Below are 23,831 nucleotides of genomic sequence, written 5' to 3'. Positions count from 1 at the left end.
CACAGACATCGTTTAACCATATACATACATGGAACTATTTTCTCAGAAGGCAAAGCACTGCTACTTGGGTGGAGTGATTTGCTCACAGCACCAGAGAAGCCCCCTGGTGAGGAGCAGATAGTTCGGTCAGAGTAGTGCAAATCACTCCGCCCAAGTAGCAGTGCTTCGCCTTCTGAGAATATAGTTCCCAGTATGTATACTGTTAAAAGATCGCTGTGTCTCATATCAACTTGTTATTTGTACACGGTGTGACTATACAAATCACAACATATTTATAGGAAATTTTTTGCGTTATTTTGTCACTAATTAGGAGCAGTATGCTAGCTGGAGCCATTTAATTCCAGTCTTTGTGCTAAGCTAAGCTAGCGGTGAGTGCGTCAGACAGAGTTACAGGACGCACGGAGATTAAAAAGGTATGTGTGGACTTATCTAACTATGTGGAATACGGTGAATAAGCTAAATTCCCAAAATATGGGCATGTTCCTTTAAAAGGTTATATTAGTGGCTATAGAAATAGTAATGCTTGTCTTGTGATGCCACCACTTGGGAAATGGGTAAGATGTGTTATTATGTATTTTATAGTCATAGTCACACTTGTGCATTAAATTCAATGCGGGATTCACAGTGCATTTTGGTCGATTGGATCACAAGTGGACGACGCTAAATACAGGTGTAAAAAGGGTGTAACAGTTTTAAGCTCGTCCATAAGCACAGTTGGACAGCCACAAAAGACCACCTACTTTCCGCCTACTGATCTAACGTGTGATGTACCGAGCACAATATTTTTCCATTGGATCTTGCTTCAAGCGCAAACCTACAGTGTACAGGGCGAACTTTAGGCTTTCATTGATAAAACTAAAGCGATGTCTGACTCATTTTTGCAAGCATTTGAAAATTGCACGAGCTTATTTCGTTGCATCACATAGAAAGCCGATACATTTACTTGCAGCATGTGTAGGCCTACAAACAACATTAATATTAGTCCGTGTCAATGTAAACACGTCATCTCCCGTTCAATAGACCATCCCCTCAAAGTAATCAGCACAGAAAGAGGTTGAAAGTGGAGAAAAGAGACAGGTGTGAACCGACATGTGTCCCTTTCGTGATCTGATCGACCAAAATGAATCTTAATAGTAGGTATAAACAGAGCCCTTGGCTGTAGGCATGTGCCTTGTTGTGTCTGGTCAAGTGATTAAAACGTCTCTCTTTAATAAATCTCTTTCTCCTGATGGCTTTATTCACAGCTGGATGCCAGACATCCGTCAAATTACAATCGCCATCGGTCACTGACCTTCTCTTTTACTTGAGTGCCAGAGATTGAATTTGCAGAGAAATATCACATCTCTTTATCTGTGATTAAAACATTGCTTAACCTTACAAACTCAGGATTCCCCTTAAAACACAACTCTTATCAAATAAATATTTAACAGGATACAAAAGGAGGTACAGCAGTTTCATATTTATGAAAATTTAGCAATAAAGGTATCAAGTGATGGGCACTGGGGCTGTTCAAGTTTTTGTTTCACATAAAACACTTAATCACACGCATGGCATGGGAAGACTGAATGGGGTCACAGCTTTCCTCGGCCCATCAAGGACAAGAACTCTTAGATCCATGTCAGTTTCTGCATTTGACTACATCTGTGTGTGTATATGTGTGTCAGCAGAGACTGGTCATCTTTTAACCTACATTTCGAGAGAGGAAATGAACATTCAAAATCTAGCACAAAACAATCTGGCAGTATAATCTTTCAAAGACTCAATTTAGATGTCATTAATTTAAGCTGTCCATAAAGTTAAAAAGTCTATTGTTTTCTTTCTTTCTTTCATCTCCAAATATGAAAGGTACATAAAAGCTATACATATCAAAAACCAAACAAACCAGTTTGGGGATGCTATGTTTTTTGTTGTTAAGCCATAATGTAAAGTCTTTATTTGTTATTTCTCTCAAACTGTGTCCTGTTACGCAACCACTTTCACTGAAGATTTACACTGTCCTTAATATCTTTATCTTTGTGTCTTTCATGCAAATGCCCTTCTGTTTGTGTTTTAAGGTCATCAATTTGAATCAATGTGAATTCATCAAAATGAATGAATTTTAAAGTGTTATTAGAAACAAGGCCCTTCACTACTGCAACAAACAAGATTCATTCCAATTGAAATGCATATAATATTTATATTTTTCACAAATACATTTTTTCTTGCTAAAATGCAAATAACCTAAATTACGGAAATTAAAAGTGACGTTTTGGCCCGTCTGCATGTGCCTTTAAAACTCTTCCATAACTGTTGAATAATCTTTGAATGATTAGATCTCTATATTGTTTAATGATTGTGTTATTCTCCTCTAAAGAATGCTTTGGATCCATTTGCATGATGGGACGAGAGGGAAGTGTATGAGAGATAAAGATCACAAGCTGAATTTGTTTAGGAAGTCAGCTTAGGGCAAGCCGCACCTTATTCCCATTTAAATGATTCACTACTTGAACATGAAATCAGAGAGAGTTTAAATGCATGTTAAAAATTAAAGATTAATTAAAGAAGATTCTTACGGTGCATCGAGTCATTTTATGCATTTCAAATTGTAATTCATTGCCGTTTTGTGAATGAATCATTCAAATAGATAGTTTTAACAGAAAACAATGCGTTAAAAAATAATTTGTTCCTGCATACATGACTAACACATTCCCTTCTTTAATGTAAGCCCAAAATTTAGCCTTGTTTTAGCCTATACACATCTGGGCTGTGTTTGGACGGCTTGTAAATGCAAAATTGCTTGCTGGGTCTAGATGACTAATACATTTTGACATTAACCACGTTAACGCCTTTTGTACAAAATACTTTCTTGTTTCCAGCACACAAAAAGAAGTTGGGAAAATTCCGAAATGATGCTGGGATAAAATGGATGATAAAGCTTAAGTCAGTCAGCCAGTGCAGATCCGGCCCGGAGTAGTCGGCTGTCTGGTATGTTATAACAGCAAATAAATATACAACTAACAAACACAAATGCACAAATGTATATTAGCAGCCTTTTATAAAAACGCAATCACACAATATCACACATTGTCTGCTAACAGTGAACACAGAAGCACACAAATAAAATTTAATTTGAATCAGTTTCAATCTGTTTCAGGCAGATTTATTTCTGACGTGTTATATAAGTGAGGCAGAAATCTAGAGTAATCTCTCTCCCTGTCTCCTCTAAAGCAGAACATATTGGTAAAGAGTCTGACACCATTACGAAATGTTTTTTTTTTTTTTTTAGTAAAGCCATGATAATTTTTTTGTAAGGGGACGCACTACTGTTCACATCTCCACTCTTAAAACTGAAGTGTCCTAGCACACAAAAGGCTAAACGGACTATAAAAAGGAAAGAAAGAAATGCTTTTATTTTACAGTCTATTGACAGTTCTGGCTCACATAATTTTTTCCTTTTCTCAAATGCCTTTTACATGATTAAAAAATCTAATAATTGTGTTAAATAATATTCATACATTTTTGAGTGTGGCTTTAGTCTTTAAATCTTTTCGTATCCTGTATTCAGATATTCTGAGATTAGAAATGATGCTGAAGGGGAATCAAAGGTTTGACATCAAACCAACAACTGTAGAAATTCAGAATATGATAATATATGAGAAAGTCTCATATAGTCTAGTGACCAATAGAGAGCGCCATCTTAAAGCGAGATGTGCAATATGATCCTCCATTAGGAGCTGAACCCAGCAAAGACTATGAATTTTAGCCCCTCTTTTATTTTACTATGTATAGAAAATAGTATTACAGTATATAAACAATCACTAAGCCTATAGCATACTGTAGTATTCTGTATAATTTATTATAATATAAAGTTCAAAACACATAGCCTAAAGTATGTATAGTATTTATACTACTGCAGTTTATTAATTATTAAAGTATACTACAGTGTGTAGAAAGAAAAAGAAAGAAACCTCGCCAAGTCAATCAGCGATGGATAAAGACTATTGGGGATGGGGCTCTACCTCTGTGAGTGTTGTAAGCATTTGCGCATGCGAAGTTCATAGAGCTACCTTAATAATAAAGTGGGTTTTTTTGCGAAATCTGAGTTTAACAAGCAAAAATTGTGGTAAAGTTGATGTCAAGTTTAATTGTTTGTCAGCAATATGCTTTTTTTGTTGTGCCCTTGCAAGAGATTTTAAAGATATCGGTCTTCTCCTATTCAAGTAGATAGGACTAGGTCTCGTATGACTGAAACAGCTGCCCGGAGGCGCTGCAAATATGGCTGCCGAGTGTGGTGACTTTCCTTAAAAAGGACTTTAAATGGATGCGCTGAGAAACAGGAACTATTTACTTTTCGTTTAAAATTGAAAGGCGAGAGAAAAAAACGGTTCCGAAGTGGTTTTGATTTGTGTCTTTTCAACGAATTTAATCCAAATCTAGGTAACCTTAGAGCTCGTGATGCTGTGTACTGTAGTTACCTGTACACACCTGTGGGAGTGAACCCACGCGTCATTTCTCCAAAGAGCGCGCGCCGCTTCCTTAAACCTACACGCGAGGCTTTCACGTCGAGTCATATCGACACAAATCTCCTGGAACATTGTCGTTTTTTTTCTGTATTTGAGACAATAATATGGAAATGATTACTTTTCTTTTGACTGGGTGATATACTGTGTGAAAAGTGGTTATAATTCAATGGCAATAATGCGGATACACGTCTATGTCATTGCCTTGATCATAATCTCGGGAACAAAGGTTGTAGGTAAGGATTATTTTTCTTTTTATTTATTTAATAGTATAAATATATATCAGTAATTATATTGCTGTTGTTGTTGATTTTAAGTTATTTAAATGTTCATGGTCGTTTAATTTGGTCAAATTGTTTATGAAGATAGATATCTTGATAAAAAGATAAATTAGATATAGTGGTGTATTCATCCTAAATTTAGTACTGATATTTTCTTAAAAGTGGAAAATAACTTTAGCCTATAGAGGAAAATTGGGGCATGTTGTCGCAATTTTTCAGTCCGGTGAATCTTAGAGCTTTTATACAGAAGTCAATATTGTACGTATTTAAAAGTTTTGGATATTTAAAAGTCAACTAGTTCATCTTTATTGCTCATATATAAAGGCATATTTCAATGAACAATAGCAGATGATACTGTCACAATAGAGCTTTGTCTAATGTAATGCCAATGTATACCATGTTTACATATAGTCCTTCTGATCTCTCCTATTGTCTGTACAATAATAAATCCAAATTTAGGATACAATATCCTAAAGTTGGGTTTGTCCATGTTTGATCCAACCATGGGTTGTGTAACAACCCAACATTACTGTAGACTTTACATTTGGCTGGAAATTGGAAAGCACCATTCATTTTCATCACTATAGTGTGGGTGTAGGTTTAAACGGCTGATAAATCGGGGGCAGTTTTTATTACTCTTCCAGTTAAAATTCATCCTGAATACACACACGGCATGTAAAAACACGTCCCGAAAGACAGATGTAGAAACGACTTTATGTAAAACATCTAACATTTCACACATCCTCACTTAGCGTTGTGGTTCTCCATACAGTGTGCTGTGGAAATAATCTGGATCATCCTGGGAGTTGATTATTCGTATAATTATTAAATTCACTACAGATGTGACAGTCACAGTCCTATGGCCTACAGCTATCAGATAAGGAAGTTGAATCTCTGCTTGTAAAACAGATCTGGTTGATGCAAGGCCATAAAGTTGGCTGTGAGGTATATGATCATCTTAGGCGAGTCTTTGGAAGGTGACAGAATTTAAAAGGAAGTTAAAGTTCCTCAGTTTTCACAATTTCAAGCATTAGGAAACCCTTAAATTACAATAGCTTTCTCAGAAAATGTCTGTATGTAAGAGGAAAAGCTGTGTGCGTGTTTTATGTCCACATGTCTTTTGTCTTTGACGTGACAGTGCAGCGTGATGGTTATTGGTCAACAGCTAGAACTAGGAAAACAAGTTTGTGAGCTCCATTACACAAAGAATTTTCGGTGTCAAATTTTTATCAGGTGTAAGATGCAGGTTAAAGAGAAATGGCAAGGCCTCTTAGGCATCCAAAGAGTGCATAAGAAGTAAATGAATCATGTCTGTGACATAGACACTGGTATGAGGAATAACTGAATTATGGGCTTTGTAAATAAATGACAACTGATAACAAACAGCAAATGTGAACATGGGAGCGTTCAGATAGAGATAGCAGTTAATAAACACTGGGAAGACTATTTATATATGAGTTGAGTGATGCTGTGGGTGTTTTGAGAACACTGCTTATCCATTGAGACCCTGGAGGGAGAGAGAGAGAGAGAGAGAGACTGACTGAAGTCTTTTGAGGACATGCAACCTCTAAAACATCAAGATGTACTGTACTGTAAGCATTATCATCCAATGGTGTGGATGTTGGTGTATCTTTATACAGTAGTTATTTTTGTTAATGTAAACAGGCCTTTAGATCCTCGGGAAGACATGTTCATATTCAACCTTAAAAAATAAATTATGTTCTGTACAAAAGTTGGTTCAACTTAAAAAAGTAAGTTATCTGGTTGTCTTAAAATTTGAGTTAATTCAACTTAAAAATATTTGTTGACGCAACATTTTTACACTTTTTGAGTTAACTTATACTTTTAGATTTGAGTTAACTCAAAATTTAAGGCAGTGAACAAATCTTTTTTACGGCCCTGGTCTAAGAAATAATATTGTTAAGTTGGATAAACTTAAAATATTACTTGAATTGGTAACCCTTAAAAAAAGTGTTTCACTTAAAAATTTCCACGTAAAGTTAAAGAGATTTTTTTAAGTGTTACCAATTAAAGTAATATTTTAAGTTGATTCAACTTTTTACAGTGTAGACGATCATTTTTTTTTTAGAAGAAAATAAAGTGTTTGATTCCAAAATGAGAACTCGTTTTTTAATTGTGCATTCCAATTAATTTCAATCAAACACAGTTGGTTTGTTTTGATTTAAGCCTTCATAACTAAAAAAAATACAGCTAAGTAGCACAATAAAACACAATAAAAACATGATAACATAATAATAAACATATTTCATCTCGTGTTGGAACTAAACTCTTCAAATATTTATAATATAATTATTTTGAACCGATCACATTTTTTGAATTGTGACATTATTTTAATTTCATTATAGCACATTTTCCACCACCATTATTATTATTGTAATATAGCATCGGGTATTGGATCATTTTGCATTAGAGTTATGAGAATACAATTAGTTCACAATATAATACAGCTGGCATTCTGCAACTCCCAACAGACAAAGACACTGAAATAGACTTGTGCCTTCTTTACAAAACATGCAAACACATGGAGACCATAAACCAAAGATGAAATAGGAGAGCATCTCAGAATCAGACATAAGAATAAAACAAATACACCTGAACAATGAAGTGGGTACTGGGAGGTTAGTTATAATAGCATTTGTTCTTGTAGCTCAATTCATAGCTTTGTGTTGGCAGCACAACAGTCATTAAATGACAGTGTAGATTAAATGCACTGTAGAGCGCTTTGGATATAAGCATCTGACAAGCACGTAAGTATATCAAATATTAATATACACTCACAAAAAATTAAACGTTGGGTTTAACTTTAAAAAAAAAGGTGTGTCAACAGGTTCAAGTAATCTCAACAAACAATAGTAATTTTATAAAAGTAAACTTAACAAGCCTTAGAAGTGTCAACTAACAACACTTGAGTTAATTGTACATATTGATACAATGATTAAAAAAATGCAATTATATAAACTCCACAACCTTTTATTACACTGAATTAATCAATCATAATGTAGCTGCTCAATACAACTGACCATAAAAACCTTTTAAAACAGCTTATCAAATACATAACTAACATATTTATACATTTCAAACCGTTTGCTTGTTTGTTTGTTTGTGTTCTAAAAAATATATGGAAGTTCATTGACTCATACTTGGCCACTTATTACTCATGTACCTATCTAATGGTGCTACACATCTGCAAGAGGGTGCCAGAACAATACACTATAATACAGTACAACATCATCAGCCAATAAGATGCCAGTCTGTATTGGTTTTATTAATCTGTTAATTTTACACAACAGTGTTATGTTGACTGAACAAATAATTTTTAAGTACCGTATTTTCCGGACTATAAGTCGCATCAATCAAAAATGCATCATGAAGATGAAAAAACATATATGAGTCACAGTGGACTATACATCACATTTATTTAGAAAATTATTTCACAAAATCCAAGCCGAAGAACAGAAATTTAATCTAGAAAGGCAAGTTATTCAACTAAACAATAGCACACAGAACAGTAGGCTGAGTAAGTGTCTGTACGTTAACGTACAGTAACATTATCAGTTATTTACACGATACACAATAACCATCTGAATATACCTGGAAGGCTGAATAGGCTAAATAAACAGAACAAGCCAACGTGCATGAAGTTCTCATACTCGTCATTCCACATCACTGAATTCATTAAATGACATAAATACAGGACCAGCATATAGCAGACTCTCACGGCTGTAGACAGTAATGTTGTCTCTTGGTTCACATATGTCAAAATTAATTCATACTGACTTACAAGTTGCAACTGACTAGAAGTCGCAGGACAAGCCAAACTATGAAAAAAAGTGTGACTTATAGTCTGGAAATTACGGTAAACTAATAATATACACTTTTTGTTGAATTAACTCAATTAAATTAAGTTTACATTGTTAAATAGATTTTTTTAAGTAATCTCAACAGCATTGAGGCAAAAGTGAAAAGTTAATTTTTTTGAGTGTATATAACAAAATACCATTATCACAAATCCCATTTACAACAAAAACTCATGGCATCTTGCTTGGCATACAGGCAGCCTGTTATTGTCCAAAATGATTGACAGACAAAAGTGCTTTGAAGCATTCTGATTGGCTGAACAAAGAATCTGACCAGAGCCACATTTTTGTTTGAAGTTTGCAGAGTGTAGCACTGTCACACAAGAGTTAGTTTTCTTGTCTATGACATCTTGCAGGTTAACAGCCGTAAATGCGTGATAAATGCTGACATAACTGAGTTTATAAATTAACTACATAAGGGCACTATAAACAATACAAATATAATATTGTACTATGTGTGACCCTGGACTTAAGTCGCACAGGTATATTTGTAGCAATAACCAACAGTACATTTTATGGGTAAATTTTTTTATTGATTTTTATGCCAAAATCATTAGGATATTAAGTGGAGATCATGTTCCATGAAGATATTCCACGTAAATATATCAAAAAATGTATTTATCATAAGTAATATGTGTTGCTAAGGACTTGTACAACTTAAAAGGCGATTTTCTCAATATTTAGATTTTTCAGATTCCAGATTTTTGTATGTTTGTAACTTGGCCAAATATTGACCTATCCTGACAAACCAGTGAACAGTGGCCTATTAAAATTCAAATAAATGAGCAAGTTAAAAATATCTGTAGTAGTTTGTTAAAAAGTCCTATTGGTGCATCTCTAAATGTCACAATAAAAAATCTTAATGGTTTCTTCATGGTGAAGATGTCTTTATCTTTTGATTTTGTCTAGGACATATTTTTCCCAGACATAAAATGCATGAAACGCATCATTTATTAAGCTTAAATATGATGAACTCTTATTCTTTTTCTCTTTCAGCTCAGAGCATCCCGCCTCCCAGCAATGTGTCCATAACGTGTGACAGCTATAAAGTTGAAGTACACTGGGAATATCCAAATCTCAAGGATGTTTTCTTCCTGGTGGAATTGCAGGACTACACAGGGTATATATCATCTGCTTTAAAAACACAAGAGCTCTGTTCCAAGATCTAGTGATCTGCCTTAGATGCCCTACATTTACATTACTGCATTTTAGTTTAAAAATGCTTTATTTTTGCTGCGGTTAGGCTTGGCATACACATTACTCCCTCACAAACAGACTTGTGTAAACTCACAGACCCTGTTTTAGTGCCCACATTTGCTCCCTAATTGGGTGTCTAGGATCCTTCCCTGATTTGTCAACCCACTATCATATAACCATTAAGCATCTAAAACGCTCTTTTTAAGCACATTGTGTGTTTATTCATAACAAAAATATGAAAAGCATTCCGTATGCAAAAAGCGCAGGGGGCCCAACACACGACCTTGGATTCATTTCCAGTTTGGCATTGGCATGTTGCTTTACTTACAGTGTGATGCTATGTCAATTTTGAAATGTGTTTGACCTCATGACACTTTTTTCATTAACTTGATTTTTTAGGCAAACAAATACAGTGGCAAAGCAACATTTTGATCAGAGTCTTGCTAGATTGACGTGTTTACAGCTGATTACCTGAATAATAATATATTTATTTTAATGGGACAGATATTTGAAAACAACTTTTGACCGCTGAGTACCACAACAGTAATAAACATATGCTATTAAGCTCACAAGACCTCAAGGGTTTGCATCTGCTTTTTTATACTCGTGTGAAATATGTAAGACTATCTGGTTGGCAGCTCACTTGGTTTTGAAAAAGAGTCAACAACAGATTTCATCTTTTTTAACAACTTCAGAGCTTCTCATAGTTATTTATTGTTCATTTTAGTACTTTAAGTGTATGTCAGCATTCATTTGTGCTGAAAATGATACCATGATTTTTGTTTGAATTTTATTATATTTATCTGTGTTTCAGAAAAGAATCACAAAATACATCGGATCATTGGATAAACATATCCAAAATGCTGAAGAATCCAGCGTACAATCGCTATGTTGTGTATGTGACAGCTGTACAGGGGAAGATGTCAAATAAATCAGAATCAGATATATTCAGCTTTAATGAGAATGCCCCGAGCACTATTAAGTGTAAGTGAACATTTTGTGACAAAAGTCAACATCAAATCCACTAAAAGCAAACCTTACATAGCATTTTATTGAACAGTGTTGCTTCAAGTAAAACTCCATTATTCTTCCCTTTATGATATGAACTTAATGTTATGCAGACAGTAAACGGTAAAATGACATTAAAGTGGGCAAATAATGAAGAGACGACTTACAAACTTGTTTTTTTGGCACAATGTGTAAAGCCGTCCTAAGATTGAGACAAAAATGTATTCTTTGATCTTTTTACTCATCAAAATATGATGAACATTGGTTAATGAATAAATAGAATAGATATGCATTGGGAAGAGGTGGGAACAAGTCATTGTTTTCTATTGCTATTGAATTTACATTTTTTTTACAAAATAACTTTTGAGATGTATGATATGCCAGTGTGTAAGCAAAGTCAACAGTTATAACAGTTATAATAAGGTGTTTGGATTTATTAATTTATTTTGTTTAATTAAATGATTAGATATCTATTGAATTTACACTGCCAGCCCAAATTTTGCCGTGTTTTCGATTATAGACATCTGGGCTGTATTTGGACGGCTATTAGACGTGTTATAAACGCAAAATTGGTTTATTTCGGGAGAAGATTGGATTCTGTTATGCTATTAAAAGTGTCGCATTTATGGAGTATTACATTAATGGAGTTTCTCTGTATTTGTGGGATCAGGTCGGTTGGATTTTCCTGAGGTTTCGCTGTCTGCCAAAGGAGGAAAACTTCATCTAGAGTTCCCCAACCCTCTGCACCTGTACAAAAACACACCGGCTCTCCGCAATAACACAGACAAACTCGTTTATTCTGCTGAAACAGAAGAGTTTAATATCACTGTAAGGACATTCAACACTTCATCCAGTCTGTGAAAACCCAGCTAAAGTTATTTTTTTATGATTTACTGTTTTCATCATAAAATCATCCTAGATCATGTGAAGAACATTCTGTAAAAATATAATCTTGATATCTTTAAAATTGACTGAGTAAGATCATGTCAAAAATTGAAATCAATGAGTAAACTTAAACTTGCATGCTCTTAATCTCATTATTCGATTATGAGAGTTTAACAGACAGGGTCACATTTAAGACTATTTAATTCTATTAATATTTGCCACAAACTAAATTAAAGACACAACTGTGTAAGACAAAAATAACTGTGAATAGACCTAGCTTTAGTCAATAGATGAGGGATGTAAAGGGATACTTCATTCAAAATGTCAAATTCTGCCATCCTTTACTTCCCCTCAAGTTGTTTCAAACCTGTATAAATGTCTTAGTTCTGGGGACACGTTTTATATCTTTAAACCCTAGTTGCTTTAAATTCCACTATATTATTGCATGTTAGGAGGCTATTAAAAGTATGTAAATCTTCATCTCCCTTTTAAATCACTCCCCGGACTCCCCCCACATTTTCAACCCTGTTTATATTTATCACGCCCTTACTATTAATTAAAACTCTAAAATACAACAATTGTTAATAAACTCATGTCATTATGTCAATCCTTTTTGAAGTCACGTAACTTGTTTTCTGTGAAGGATGTGTGAGTTACGTTACAAACTAATGTATTTATTATTTCGACAGAATAAAGTGAAGGACAGTTGCGGATTTGAGTTTGAAACATGCAAGACTTCAATCGCCATTGCCGAGGAGAGAGAAGAATACTGCGTCAACCTAACAGGAACAATTGGACAAAGATCACTTACGGACAAGAAACAACAGTGTTTCAAGGGAGACCTGAAAAGCTGTAAATAAACTTTGTGTTTAGGGATGCACCGATATATCGGCCTATAATCGGTTTCGGCAGATAAAAGCATTTTTCCTCACTCGTTGTTTTCCTCACTATCGGACATCTGCTGTTTTTTTTAACCAGCCAATGGTCAAGGCAGATTAGAACCTGGCAGTATAATTTTTGAATTTAGTGACAATGAAAACAGAATTGCAGTTCATACGCTCTGCACTTCTGGGATTTCACGACATCATAATTTGAAACAAGGCGTTAAAAGCAAAACTATCAGCGCCTATCGGTATCAGATGATGTCATCCCAAGTAATCGAATCTGTATTGACACAAATATTTTGTATCGGTGCATCCCTTTTTGTGTTTTTTCTATGTGTGCACTACTACTAACAAAACTGCATATGTGTACAGCTGAGGGTGCAGAGGAAAGAGAAGAAAACTGCGTCAACCTAACAGGAACAATTGGAAAAAGATCACTTAAGGACGAGAAACCACTGTGTTTCAAGGGAGACCTAAACAGCTGTAAATAAACTTTGGGTTTAGGGATGTGCCGATATATCGGCCTATAATCAGTATCGGCAGATAAAAGCATTTTTCCTCACTGGTTGATTTTCTCACTATCGGACATCAGCTGCCAATGATCAAGGCAGATTATAACCTGGCAGTATAATTTTTGAATTTAGTGGCAATGAAAACGTACGCTCTGCACTTCTGGGATTTCACGTCATCATAATTTGAAACAAGGAGTTAAAAGCAAAACTATCAGCGTCTATCGGTATCAGTAGATGTCATCCCAAGTAATCAAATCTGTATACGCACAAAAAATTTGTATCGGTGCATCCCTTTTTGGGTTTCTATTTGTGTTAATGTACCTTGTCGTGCACTACTACTAACAAAACTGCATATGTGTACAGCTGAGGGTGATGTGACACTTTGATTTTTTTCTCCCGAAGATCCACCTTTCACCACGTACCTGTATCCAGTGCTCGGAGTTGTTTTGACGCTGCTGTTCATAACAACTATTATAACGCTGCTAGGAAAGAGATGCAACCAGAAAATAAAGAAGAAAGCAGCGATGGCTTTTCCCAATTTCCTGGTAAGACTCACTCCCATTTTATTTTCTTTTAGATGAAATGCACTTCACACTAAATGCCAAAGTATGGTCTATTTTTACGTTTACGCAGAGTGCGCGTGACAAATTTTTTATCATCAGTAAAGCACACTAGGGATCGACCGATACCGATTTTTGTTTCATCAGCCTTAGCCGATGACCGATACAGGCTGCCGATTTTGTTGTGCCGATATTTGTAGCCGATACTGCTTTTGCTCACTCAATTTACATCGTAAAAATCCCATGACGATGCCAAATGTTACAAGTCTCAATTTAAAAAGTAGCATTTATTGAACTTAAAAAAACTATATTTAACAAATGGTAAAAACAGGTGAGGGTTCTATGGAACCATGAACTGCGCTCTCCACAATGACGAGGAACTATCAGCACAGGATATTGATTTCTAGCACTTTACTACTACAAATATATAGAGAGAGGAGAAATAAAAACCTGCTTTGTTCAGCTATGAGCAGCTGTTAGGCCGAGCTTCTCATGGAAAGGTTGGTTGTTTTTAGTCACATGACCTGCGATTGATTGCGGCTTCCAGCACTCTGTCTATAAACACAGCAGCCACGTATCGGCCGGTGCCGATACACATACAACTCGCAAAAATCGGCCCGATATATCGGCAGGATGATATATCGGTCTATCATTAGAGCACACCGCCGCCGTACACGCACCGCCGTATTTTTGCGTTGTGTAATGCATCTCCTGTTGGCGCATGCGTAGAAAGTCTGTGTACACGTTCGAATAAAATAAACTATACTTTTCATAGCTGTGCATTCGGCCAGGCGCGTACAGTCGCTTACACGTAAAAAACAGTCTTAAGCCCGTAGTCTGCATAGTATATTTGACCTGTACACAGACGTTCAATGCATGCACATTACGTCAAAATTCCAGCGACACGCATACCGTAAAAATATCCGCAGGGTTTTGATTCGCAAAGAGCATTTTTGCCATTTCAGAAATTGCTTTTGTCAAACAGCCTGCACTTTAGCATCCATTCTGGTACATTTGATTTCAGTCAAAACTGCTGTTGTGTGCTTGTTTTTTAAACATTCGCACACAGATTTCCCACGCCAGTCTTACTGGTTAAATATTGATAATGGTTAAAAACTATAGACTCCACCTTCTCAACACTGTAGGCTACAGACAATAACCTGAAATTCAAATTTAGGCAAGTAATAGACACACAGGCAAATCTACTAGACAAAATGTCAACATGTCAAGCAGTTGTGTTGTTCACAAGCAGCATTCCAGAAATGGGATTGGTTATGTAAACACTTTTTCTGGTTTGATAGGTTTTCAAGCCAACACAAACACACCTGTGCAAACCTCTAAATGTGGAGGCAGAAAACGTGGCGAGGGATCTTCAGATCCTACCGGTCACATGTGATAAGGATCCTACGCAACACACCAAATTAATAGAGTTCTCTGATGACGAGGACAAGCCATCAGAAGGTCAGAGTTCAGAACACTACGACATGAACGCAGAAGACGGTGATCTGAAGGATATAGACACTTCTTCCATTGACATGGATGCCGGAGACTCTACCGGTGGTCTATCATCAGGCTACGACTGCCCACATGCCCTCAGACTGGAGATGAGTCCTGGAGATCTAGTAGAAGGTTATAGAGCTTAAACACATCATGATGGTTTAAAGAACTCTACAGGTGAAGGCAAGTTCCAGAAAAGACAAAAGTAGAAACCTTGTTTCCAGGAACAAGGCCCGGACCAGAACAGGCAGTAAATGCGAAACTTAAAATTGTAAGCCTTCACAAAACGAACTGGAATTTCCCTGGAAATTCTGGTTCATGGCATTACAAAACAAATGCTTGAAGCGTTTGTCATCATGATGAGCATTGATACTGTCAGAATGAAACACCTGTTGCGCAACTACAGGATTATTTTCAAAACGTTTTTATGAATGCTTGCATATATGAATACATATTGTACTCTTATCATCTTTTTGTCAAAATGATTGTGTGTTCTTGAAAGGTTTTAACATTGCTGCTCAGGTTGTGCGACTCATCACATCTAGATCATTTTGACTAGTTCATCCCAATAACTTTCGCACAAAATACTAAGTAATGCAATAAAGTGCATCAGCTAACGCTAACTAGAATAAGCTGGGTATCAAATCAAAGTTTGCGCACAGGTAACTGTGAAGCTTGCGCAATTTTGGTGTCCCAAGTAAATGTGCCAAGTAAATAATTTCCACATCATACTCATAATTTTTAAAGGTGCAATGTGTAAATTTGAGAAGGATCCCAGAAATGCAATACAAATTATTTTTTAAGATAAAGCCCTTTACTGTTTTTATTACCATAGAATGAGACATTTTTATCTCCATATACCGCGGGTCTCCTTACGTGAAAGTCACCACCATGTTTCTACAGTAGCCCTAAACGGACAAAATCAAATGAGGTGTTTGTCCTGTGGTGGCTACCGTAGCTTCTCTATGCATTTTAAAGGGGGGAGGGGGAGCTGTGGACTGAGCCTTTGGTTGCAATTCACCACCTCACCACTTGATGCCGCTAAAATCTACACACTGCACCTTTAAAACGCAATCAATTAATTGAAAAATGTGTTAGATCAAAACTTTATTCCTTAAATCTTGTAAACTATCAAGAATTACATTAAAGTCACCATGAAATTGAAATGTAAAACATATTTTTGAAATATTGTGGTATTTTTATAAATGATTTATCTGTGAGTTTTGTTATTTTTTTTTTTCAAAATCCATGTGCCCTCATAATCTTTTACGCTAATCTCCGCCCCTCCTCGAAATGATCTCTCTTTTATTTATAAGGATATACGTCATGACGGGGACAGACAATTGCTACTTCCATTTCATTGTGACTTCAAGCCATACAGTTTACAGAAAGCTAATAGATCAGCTGCTAATAGATTTGACTTTTACTGTACGTATATTTTGAAATATTTCTGTTTTTCTGTGTATTTTTTATGTAAAGTGGATTTGGGATTGTAGTTTTTAATGCATAAAGATTACTTTCACACATACTACGGTAAAGACTGGAAGTTTTATATACATTTCAAAGCATACAGGAGACCTTTGTAGCTATCAGTTGGTAGCTGGTGAGAAATATGCACATTGTATTTATATCAATATGATCATATGCTGATGGACAACATTAAGAAAAAAGTTGCTTTAGATTCATTTCATTCGTTTCAAAAAGAGGCACGCACATTTAAAACTTGTTCATATCAAACATCATTAAGAAAATGATGTCATTACACACCAATGATGTCAGACACACCCAAAGCAATAATGAAGCTTCTTTTGAAGTCATGTCTTCAGTAAGGTCCTGTAGTCGCTGCTACCACGCTGACGTTTACAATCTCATGATGGCATCCAATGTCCTACGAGAGTTTCAAGCCCTGAACGTTTGCTCTCAAATTAACCATCTGCTTTTCCTGCATTTGTTTTTCCTGTTTGAATGCCATTTTGTTTGCCTTTTTTTCCGTCCTCCTCTCCTGCACAAACCACAGGATATCACAGGTCAGGAAGAATTACAAATCACATAACCGATTCACAATGAAAATTCTCTTTTAGATTTTGTAACCTAAGAAAGTTGAACTTTTCAAGAAAGGGCGAGTGGTGTGTGCCTATGCAAAAGTGCAGGGTTACCAGGGAGTCATGTTGTTGGTGTTTGTAGTAACAACAAGACTCCATTAACAAGCGTTAATGCTGGTTATGTGCCAAAGCTTATCACTCAGAATTTGGATCTGTATCAGTTACACTTATTAATGTTAAATGTCCTGAAACATAAGCGATAAGCTCCTGTATAAAGGTTATGCGTGCAACTGGGTGTGTTGGGAACATTAACCTATGTTATCTGATGATGGGATAAGAACACCTGATTCTAACTTCCTGATTGGCTGAAAATGTCTGACAGCAGATAATTTTATTGTTTTATCAGCATTATCTTTTTTGATTGGATGGGAAGTAGATATGCATGCACTTTAAATATGAGATTAATGCATACATTAAAAATAATAATATTCTCAGTGTAATCAAAAGATGAATGAAACACTGCCATCTGGAGGTCACATACGCACCTTCCTCTCCATTTTGATGGCCTGTTTTCTGGCTTTCCTCTCGTCTGCGTTTTCCTCTCGGGAGCGGGGCTGTGTCGAAACTCTGGGCAAATCCGAATCATTGATCCTCTCCATTCTCTCAATCTGTTTGGCTGTTGGACCCCTTTTTTCCAGGACTTCCAGAGGAATGCCCGTCTTTTTGGACACTCGGATCTGCTTGGGCTGCAAACATACAGCTTTTTATTCGACACATACACGATTATATAGAGCATATATTACCAGCATTGAAACGGGAGTCAGGTCACTACATCAACAGTGCAATTATTAAAGAATACAACACAATGAAAATACAAAACATAAATATAGGCATTAAATAAGACAAAAAAATAATATAAAGGAGTAAAATATAAAAAGCTGTATACTATAGAATTAAATATCGAGTAAAACATAATGTGCATGAAAGTATAGAGTAATCTTAAATATTAAGATACACATCTTGTTTTGTGGTATCAAATATTTGTAATGTAAACAGATTGTGAAAAAGATAGTGGGTGTAACATTGCACGTCTTTGTATTTGGTTGGGCAGGTCAAACCTGACAGGTCACTCCAGCTACTGGACCATAATAGCATCATTCATTCATTTCTTTAGGAATGCATTAAAACAAATTCATGTCAATGTGAAACAATGTCATATTAACCTCAAATAACAATGTTCACTATTTTTCACTGAAACAGACTTATTCATGCAAATTGTAAATTGATTTTTTACTATGAGCTGCCCGCTTTGTGTCTGTAGATGATAGCATCAATATGTTGAAACAAATGTTAAATCTAAATGTAGTTGCATGCAAAGTAGATCTTGATTTGAATTGAAAATATAACTCAGTGAATGTCCAACCCTCAACTACACCTTAACAAAATAAAATAAAAACACTTAATATGTCATTAAACATCATTAGCCGATTTAAAGGATGTCTTTACCTTAGGAGTGTCTTGGATGAGTTTGGGTCGGTTGTACAGGTTAGAATATGTGCCTGTGTGGAAAAAAGTATATTTTTATCAATATCAAGCTATGTATATTCACCACAACTGCTCTGGGGCCTGTTGCACCAGCTGGATCTAAAAACAAAAGTTTTGAGTAAGCCCTACATCAAGCTTAGCTACGTTTGTATTTGTGAAAAATATTTACGCCTTTTGCACAAACTAAAACTATCGTCTACAGCTACATAGACAATGTGCATCCCCATGTGCACGTTTAATCGCAGGGATAGTTGACACCATAGATATGTATACACATAGGCTGCGTCCAAAAACTTAGGCAGCTGACTTGATGCCTCTCTGCCTCACGAGACAATGACTTTGGAGGCATGCTAAGAGAAACGCTTTTGGACATACTTCAAAGGCTTTCTTGGCCGCCATTATTATTTTTTCGAACTCGACCAATCACATTCCCCATGTGCGATCTCAGGAGTCAGGAAGTAAACCTAACATTGGATTCGGACATGCCTTGATGCCTTCCTGCCTTGTAAAGCTGGAAATTGTAAGTTTTCGGACGCAGCCATAGATTCATCATTTGACAAACAGTCCAGTTGCAGACATCAATCACAGTTTTCCAGGATACCAAAACATTGCGCAGCCTCTGCTTCATAAACCCTGCAGAAATGTATCTACATGAATAGGTTTATATTCTCGAAAAAAATGGGTTTACCTTTACAGAATGTGTTGTTTTTGTATAACTAATATTGAAATGTATAATTTGATATAAACCTAATATCACAGGTTTTTAAACTATATTAACATTTAATGTCATGTTAGCAAATACCCTCTTCTTGGTGTAGTGTGTTAATTTAACAATTATAATGTTTGGGTCTACAACAATTATCAAACATGTATAACTAGCGCTCCGTGTTCACGAAACATTGTGGCAGGGTTGCCAGATTGGCGGAACAAAACCAACCCAATGGCCAATTAAATCTAGCCCAATGCCCTAGCCTAGCTCAACAAAATCCTTTAAGATCTAACCCACAGGAAAAGTAATCTGCATCTCCAGATGGCAGCGCTTGTTAACATACTGCCTTTGATCTTTTTAATATGGCAGATGACTTGCGTATAGCGGCCTATAGAAACAGCCGCTTATGTCGTGTGTGTGTGTGTATATATGGTTGAGAGGGCATTTGTGTTACTATGGTAACAAACTTAAATTTACTGCCTCCAGATAATAGATGACAAATAAGAGCTGTCCCTCCTCTTACATAGACGTATAACCCAACATTTAAAGTGAATTGTACATCCAGATCTTACAACCGGATGTACCTCCAGCTGATGCAAACCCCTGTGTTTACACTTGACTTTGTGTTCTTCACGTGAGGTGTAACTTACTGATGATGGTCTCACAGTCCCATCGCTCTACTGGAGGCTCCATGACCATCGCCTCCATCTCCACCACCTCCTGATCTTCATCCTCATCTTCCTCTCTCACAGAGGGCAACTCTGCAGGACCCAGCTGATCTGGTTTCTGACATCTACACACAAACACGCATACGGATGAAGTGATCAATCTGCTGGAGTGACACAAATACACACAAGCAAGCATGCAGATGTGTCACTCACTCTTTCTCTTTCTGTATGAAGTAGTCTTTGATGACCTCCTCAAGCCGATTGCTGTCCGGTTCGATGTAACCCTCCAGCTCAGCGTTATCCAGGGCTCCGATCTCATCGTCGTCAAACTGTTCGAAAAACTATTGAAAAGCACACAGCACAAGAAACAGTGCTTGAAGGAATCTGTCACCCAAACGTGTTTTTATATGCTAAATCTTCCGAAGCAAAAAGATGTTTGTGAGAAATATCCATTATTATTTTTATCAGTTTATTTAGCAATTGATACATCCATCACGTGTCTGCGGCAACATACTAAGTTCAAATATGATGGTCGATAATGTTAAATCTTATTGGTTCGTGTATTTTGCGACTAGTTGTCATATGCATGTTTTATCAAGAACCAATGAAATCGAAAGTCATTAACAGATCTGTAAATTACCATGGATCACTATATGCTCAAAATATTTTAGCACAAACGTATGGTTTCGCTTCAGAAGATAATGGACACGTGTGTCTGTCTGTCCCATTGTTTTCCTGACTTACCTTTTCAAAGCGATCGTCCAGGAGCGTGAGCTGCTCGTTTCTTCTCATGACGGATGAGGTCATCGAGTACTCCGTAAAACGACTCTTCGTTTCGCAATCCATAAACATGAACTCTCGCAGACGGTCTTCCTCATTCTCTGACAGACCACCTTTCGAGTCGTAGTCTTTTTCCTCCTCTTCATCATCTTCATCGTCCGTGTCCTCCCATTCATCATCATCATCATCACCTTCACTGAGGTCGAAAACAGAAATGGCTGATGTGAAACTGCTTTGAGCAGAATTATGAATACAAAGCTTGTGCTGTATCACGTCAACACAGCTGCTGCTTGAAGTACAGCGTTTCATGATTTTATTTTATTTGTCAGCGTTACCCCATGATGTCATTGGCCTTGATGACAAAGTCATCATCAAGCATGTTCTCTGGGTCCTCAAAATTAAAGTCATCATCCAAAGCAGCGACGATGTCTGGGTCCATATCCAATCGCGGCCCTGGATAGATATATATCTTATAATATTAGTATTTTATTTAGTCCAAAGAGTTAAAACAGCCAATGAGGACTTTGACATGCTGTGATAAAGGATTACAGACAGTCAGACATCAGCCCAGTTTGATGATGTTAATCTGATTCTGGATCAGACACGGTCTGCTCACCTGAAACAGGAGCGGCTTTGTTTAGCAAACCCACTTCCTCTTCAAACTCCGTCGCAAACACAGACGACGGCAATGTGATGGAGGCCTGCAACCATGAGAGATCAAAATAAACTTTATCAAAAAACATTTATCATGTGACATACAGGAGATACAAGTGGATCGTGACACTATCAACATTAATACACTCCCTTACTGTTGCTGTGCAAATATGTTCAGTAAAATATATATACAGTTATATATATATACAGTTATATAATGTCAGATTAGACAGAAAGATAATGTTGTGTGGCCTCACAGGAACACGGATGTCATCTCCCTCCAGCTCTTCTTCATCATCATCATCATCATCATCATCCAACTCTGGCATCTTTAATCGAGCATCTCTGCGGACATTAGGAGCGGAGATGAGCTCTGTGGTCTGGGCCACGTCTTTCAGATGCTGCAGGTAGTCGTAGTCATCATCGAAAAACACACCAAACTTGCGTTGCTCATCTTTTCTCTTGTCCACATCTGGCTGTGAGAACACATCCAGAACTTAAGTGACACTGACAAGATGGTGAGGTTTTAACCCAGTCCTCTGGACCACTAAAAACTCTTCACTAACATTCACTGAGAAGATTAAAATAGTCAAATGCAGGTGAATGACAGCTTGTGTCGTATTTCACATTAAAGCAAAAGAAAATAAGGCATTGCATCTTAATAAAGGTAATTTTTAGGTCTATATCATTCAGTCTATTTAATCATCTTGCATATATAATGAGGTCTAAGTAATCTTGGATAAATATATATTGTTGTCTATATAATGTGGCTATATATAATGCAGTCTATAAAGCTATGTACATAATGATGTCTACACACAATGTGCACTATATAATGTAGTCAATAAGGTCTATGTAATGCCATGTGTTTTTTTTAATAATAAGGATATGATATTCATTCATGTTTCTGTGGTCTATATAATGCCATCTACATGCTGTGGAACGAATATAATCCGGTCTAAATAATGCTGTATACATATCCCTATCTATACAATGAGGTCTATATAACCCAGCCTATACAATGAGATCTTTATAATCCTTTCAATAAAATTGTGTCTTTATAATGCTGCGTACATGTTAGCATTATAAAGACACAATTTTATATATATAATGATGTCGAAGTAATTTTGTGTAGACCTATATTGTTGCCTTTATTACGAGGTCAATTTTATGCAGTCTATATTATACTCTCTACATACTGACGTCTACACATAATGTGCACTATATAATGTGGTCAGTATATAATTAGTCAGTATAATAAGGTCTATGTAATGCCATGTGTATAATTTTTAATAATAAGGAGGACTGTAAATTATTTAGTTTTACCTTAGCAGAAGGTAAAAGCACGTGCTGAGGAGCCGTCTCATCCGCGGCCAGCGGGTCTTTCTGACTCCTGTGCACCAGATGAAATGATACTGCATTCTTCTTGTTGATAAAAGCTTTCTTCTTTCTGTGAGGCTGCAAGAAGACAAGAAAATCACAGCTCACCGATATACAGTACAACACACGGCTGTCTCTCTCTCATATATATGTTGACGTTACAAACAGCGTTTTAACGGCAGTAAACATATAGTTTAGTTAGTGAGTGTTTCTAACAATGTGTGTTTCGGTCAAAATAAGTTCATCAACACTATAAACTTCTTTTGTTGATAACATAATCAGTTTACTTTTCATTATCACGTTCAAAAATAAACCCGTGTGACGTCTACATTCACCGTGTTCACTTTAAAAAGCAAAACCACACAAACGTTACTCACCATTTTTTATGACAACGGTTGTATTTTTTTGATGTTTCGAAAGAGTCACGTTAAAACCATCAATGTTACGTGTAATTATAATCTATCGAGTCAAAACATGAAGACCCTTCTGTCAGTAAACACATGGACCAGAGCGGACATTTTGAGACTATACCATTTCTGTAGAGTGAAGCGACTGTGCCATAAACCGGCCGATAGTTTTCTATATAAACATTATTGTTTGTAAACAATTGATAGTTTTCTCTGTTTATAATAATATTTTGAGATAAGTAAATAAAAAACTATTAAAGAGCGACCTTTTCAAGTTTGTAGACACCTTTAATTCACTTTTGGTTTAGTCTAAAGACGTGACGCATTGATGACGTAGCTCTGCAATCGCTGTGAAAAAAATAATAAAGAAATGATTAAAAACACTAAAACAAGTTCATCAAGCAAAAAAAAATGTATTTGGTAAATGTTGATAAATATAGTGGAT

At 36.2% G+C, this 23,831-nt stretch overlaps 2 protein-coding genes across 3 annotated transcripts; one reads left to right on the top strand and one right to left on the bottom strand.

The window, feature by feature from the left end:
- Positions 1-4,484: 4,484 nt before the first annotated feature.
- ifngr1 (interferon gamma receptor 1) lies at positions 4,485-16,891 on the top strand. 2 transcript variants are annotated; one of them, XM_065295170.2, is made up of 8 exons: positions 4,485-4,735; positions 9,655-9,778; positions 10,670-10,839; positions 11,534-11,691; positions 12,438-12,600; positions 13,005-13,115; positions 13,547-13,689; positions 15,006-16,891. In XM_065295170.2, the coding sequence occupies exons 1-8, from the start codon at positions 4,669-4,671 to the stop codon at positions 15,345-15,347; spliced, it is 1,278 nt and encodes a 425-aa protein (XP_065151242.2). In that variant the 5' UTR covers positions 4,485-4,668; the 3' UTR covers positions 15,348-16,891. The 2 variants fall into 2 exon arrangements, with proteins under 2 accessions (XP_065151242.2, XP_065151243.2); XM_065295171.2 differs by lacking the exon at positions 13,005-13,115 and having other exon boundaries at positions 4,487-4,735.
- ltv1 (LTV1 ribosome biogenesis factor) lies at positions 16,731-23,517 on the bottom strand. The gene is made up of 11 exons (XM_065295169.2): positions 23,357-23,517; positions 22,926-23,057; positions 21,857-22,075; positions 21,562-21,646; positions 21,281-21,398; positions 20,910-21,141; positions 20,379-20,506; positions 20,148-20,290; positions 18,750-18,802; positions 17,789-17,989; positions 16,731-17,203 (listed from the first exon to the last, which is right to left on the bottom strand). Exons 1-11 carry the CDS (start codon positions 23,357-23,359, stop codon positions 17,090-17,092), a joined length of 1,428 nt encoding a protein of 475 aa, XP_065151241.2. The 5' UTR covers positions 23,360-23,517; the 3' UTR covers positions 16,731-17,089.
- Positions 23,518-23,831: the final 314 nt, after the last annotated feature.

This window comes from Paramisgurnus dabryanus, chromosome 4, assembly GCF_030506205.2.
Source record: "Paramisgurnus dabryanus chromosome 4, PD_genome_1.1, whole genome shotgun sequence".
Lineage (NCBI taxonomy): Eukaryota > Metazoa > Chordata > Actinopteri > Cypriniformes > Cobitidae > Paramisgurnus > Paramisgurnus dabryanus.
This window is presented reverse-complemented; position numbering and strand designations above follow the sequence as displayed.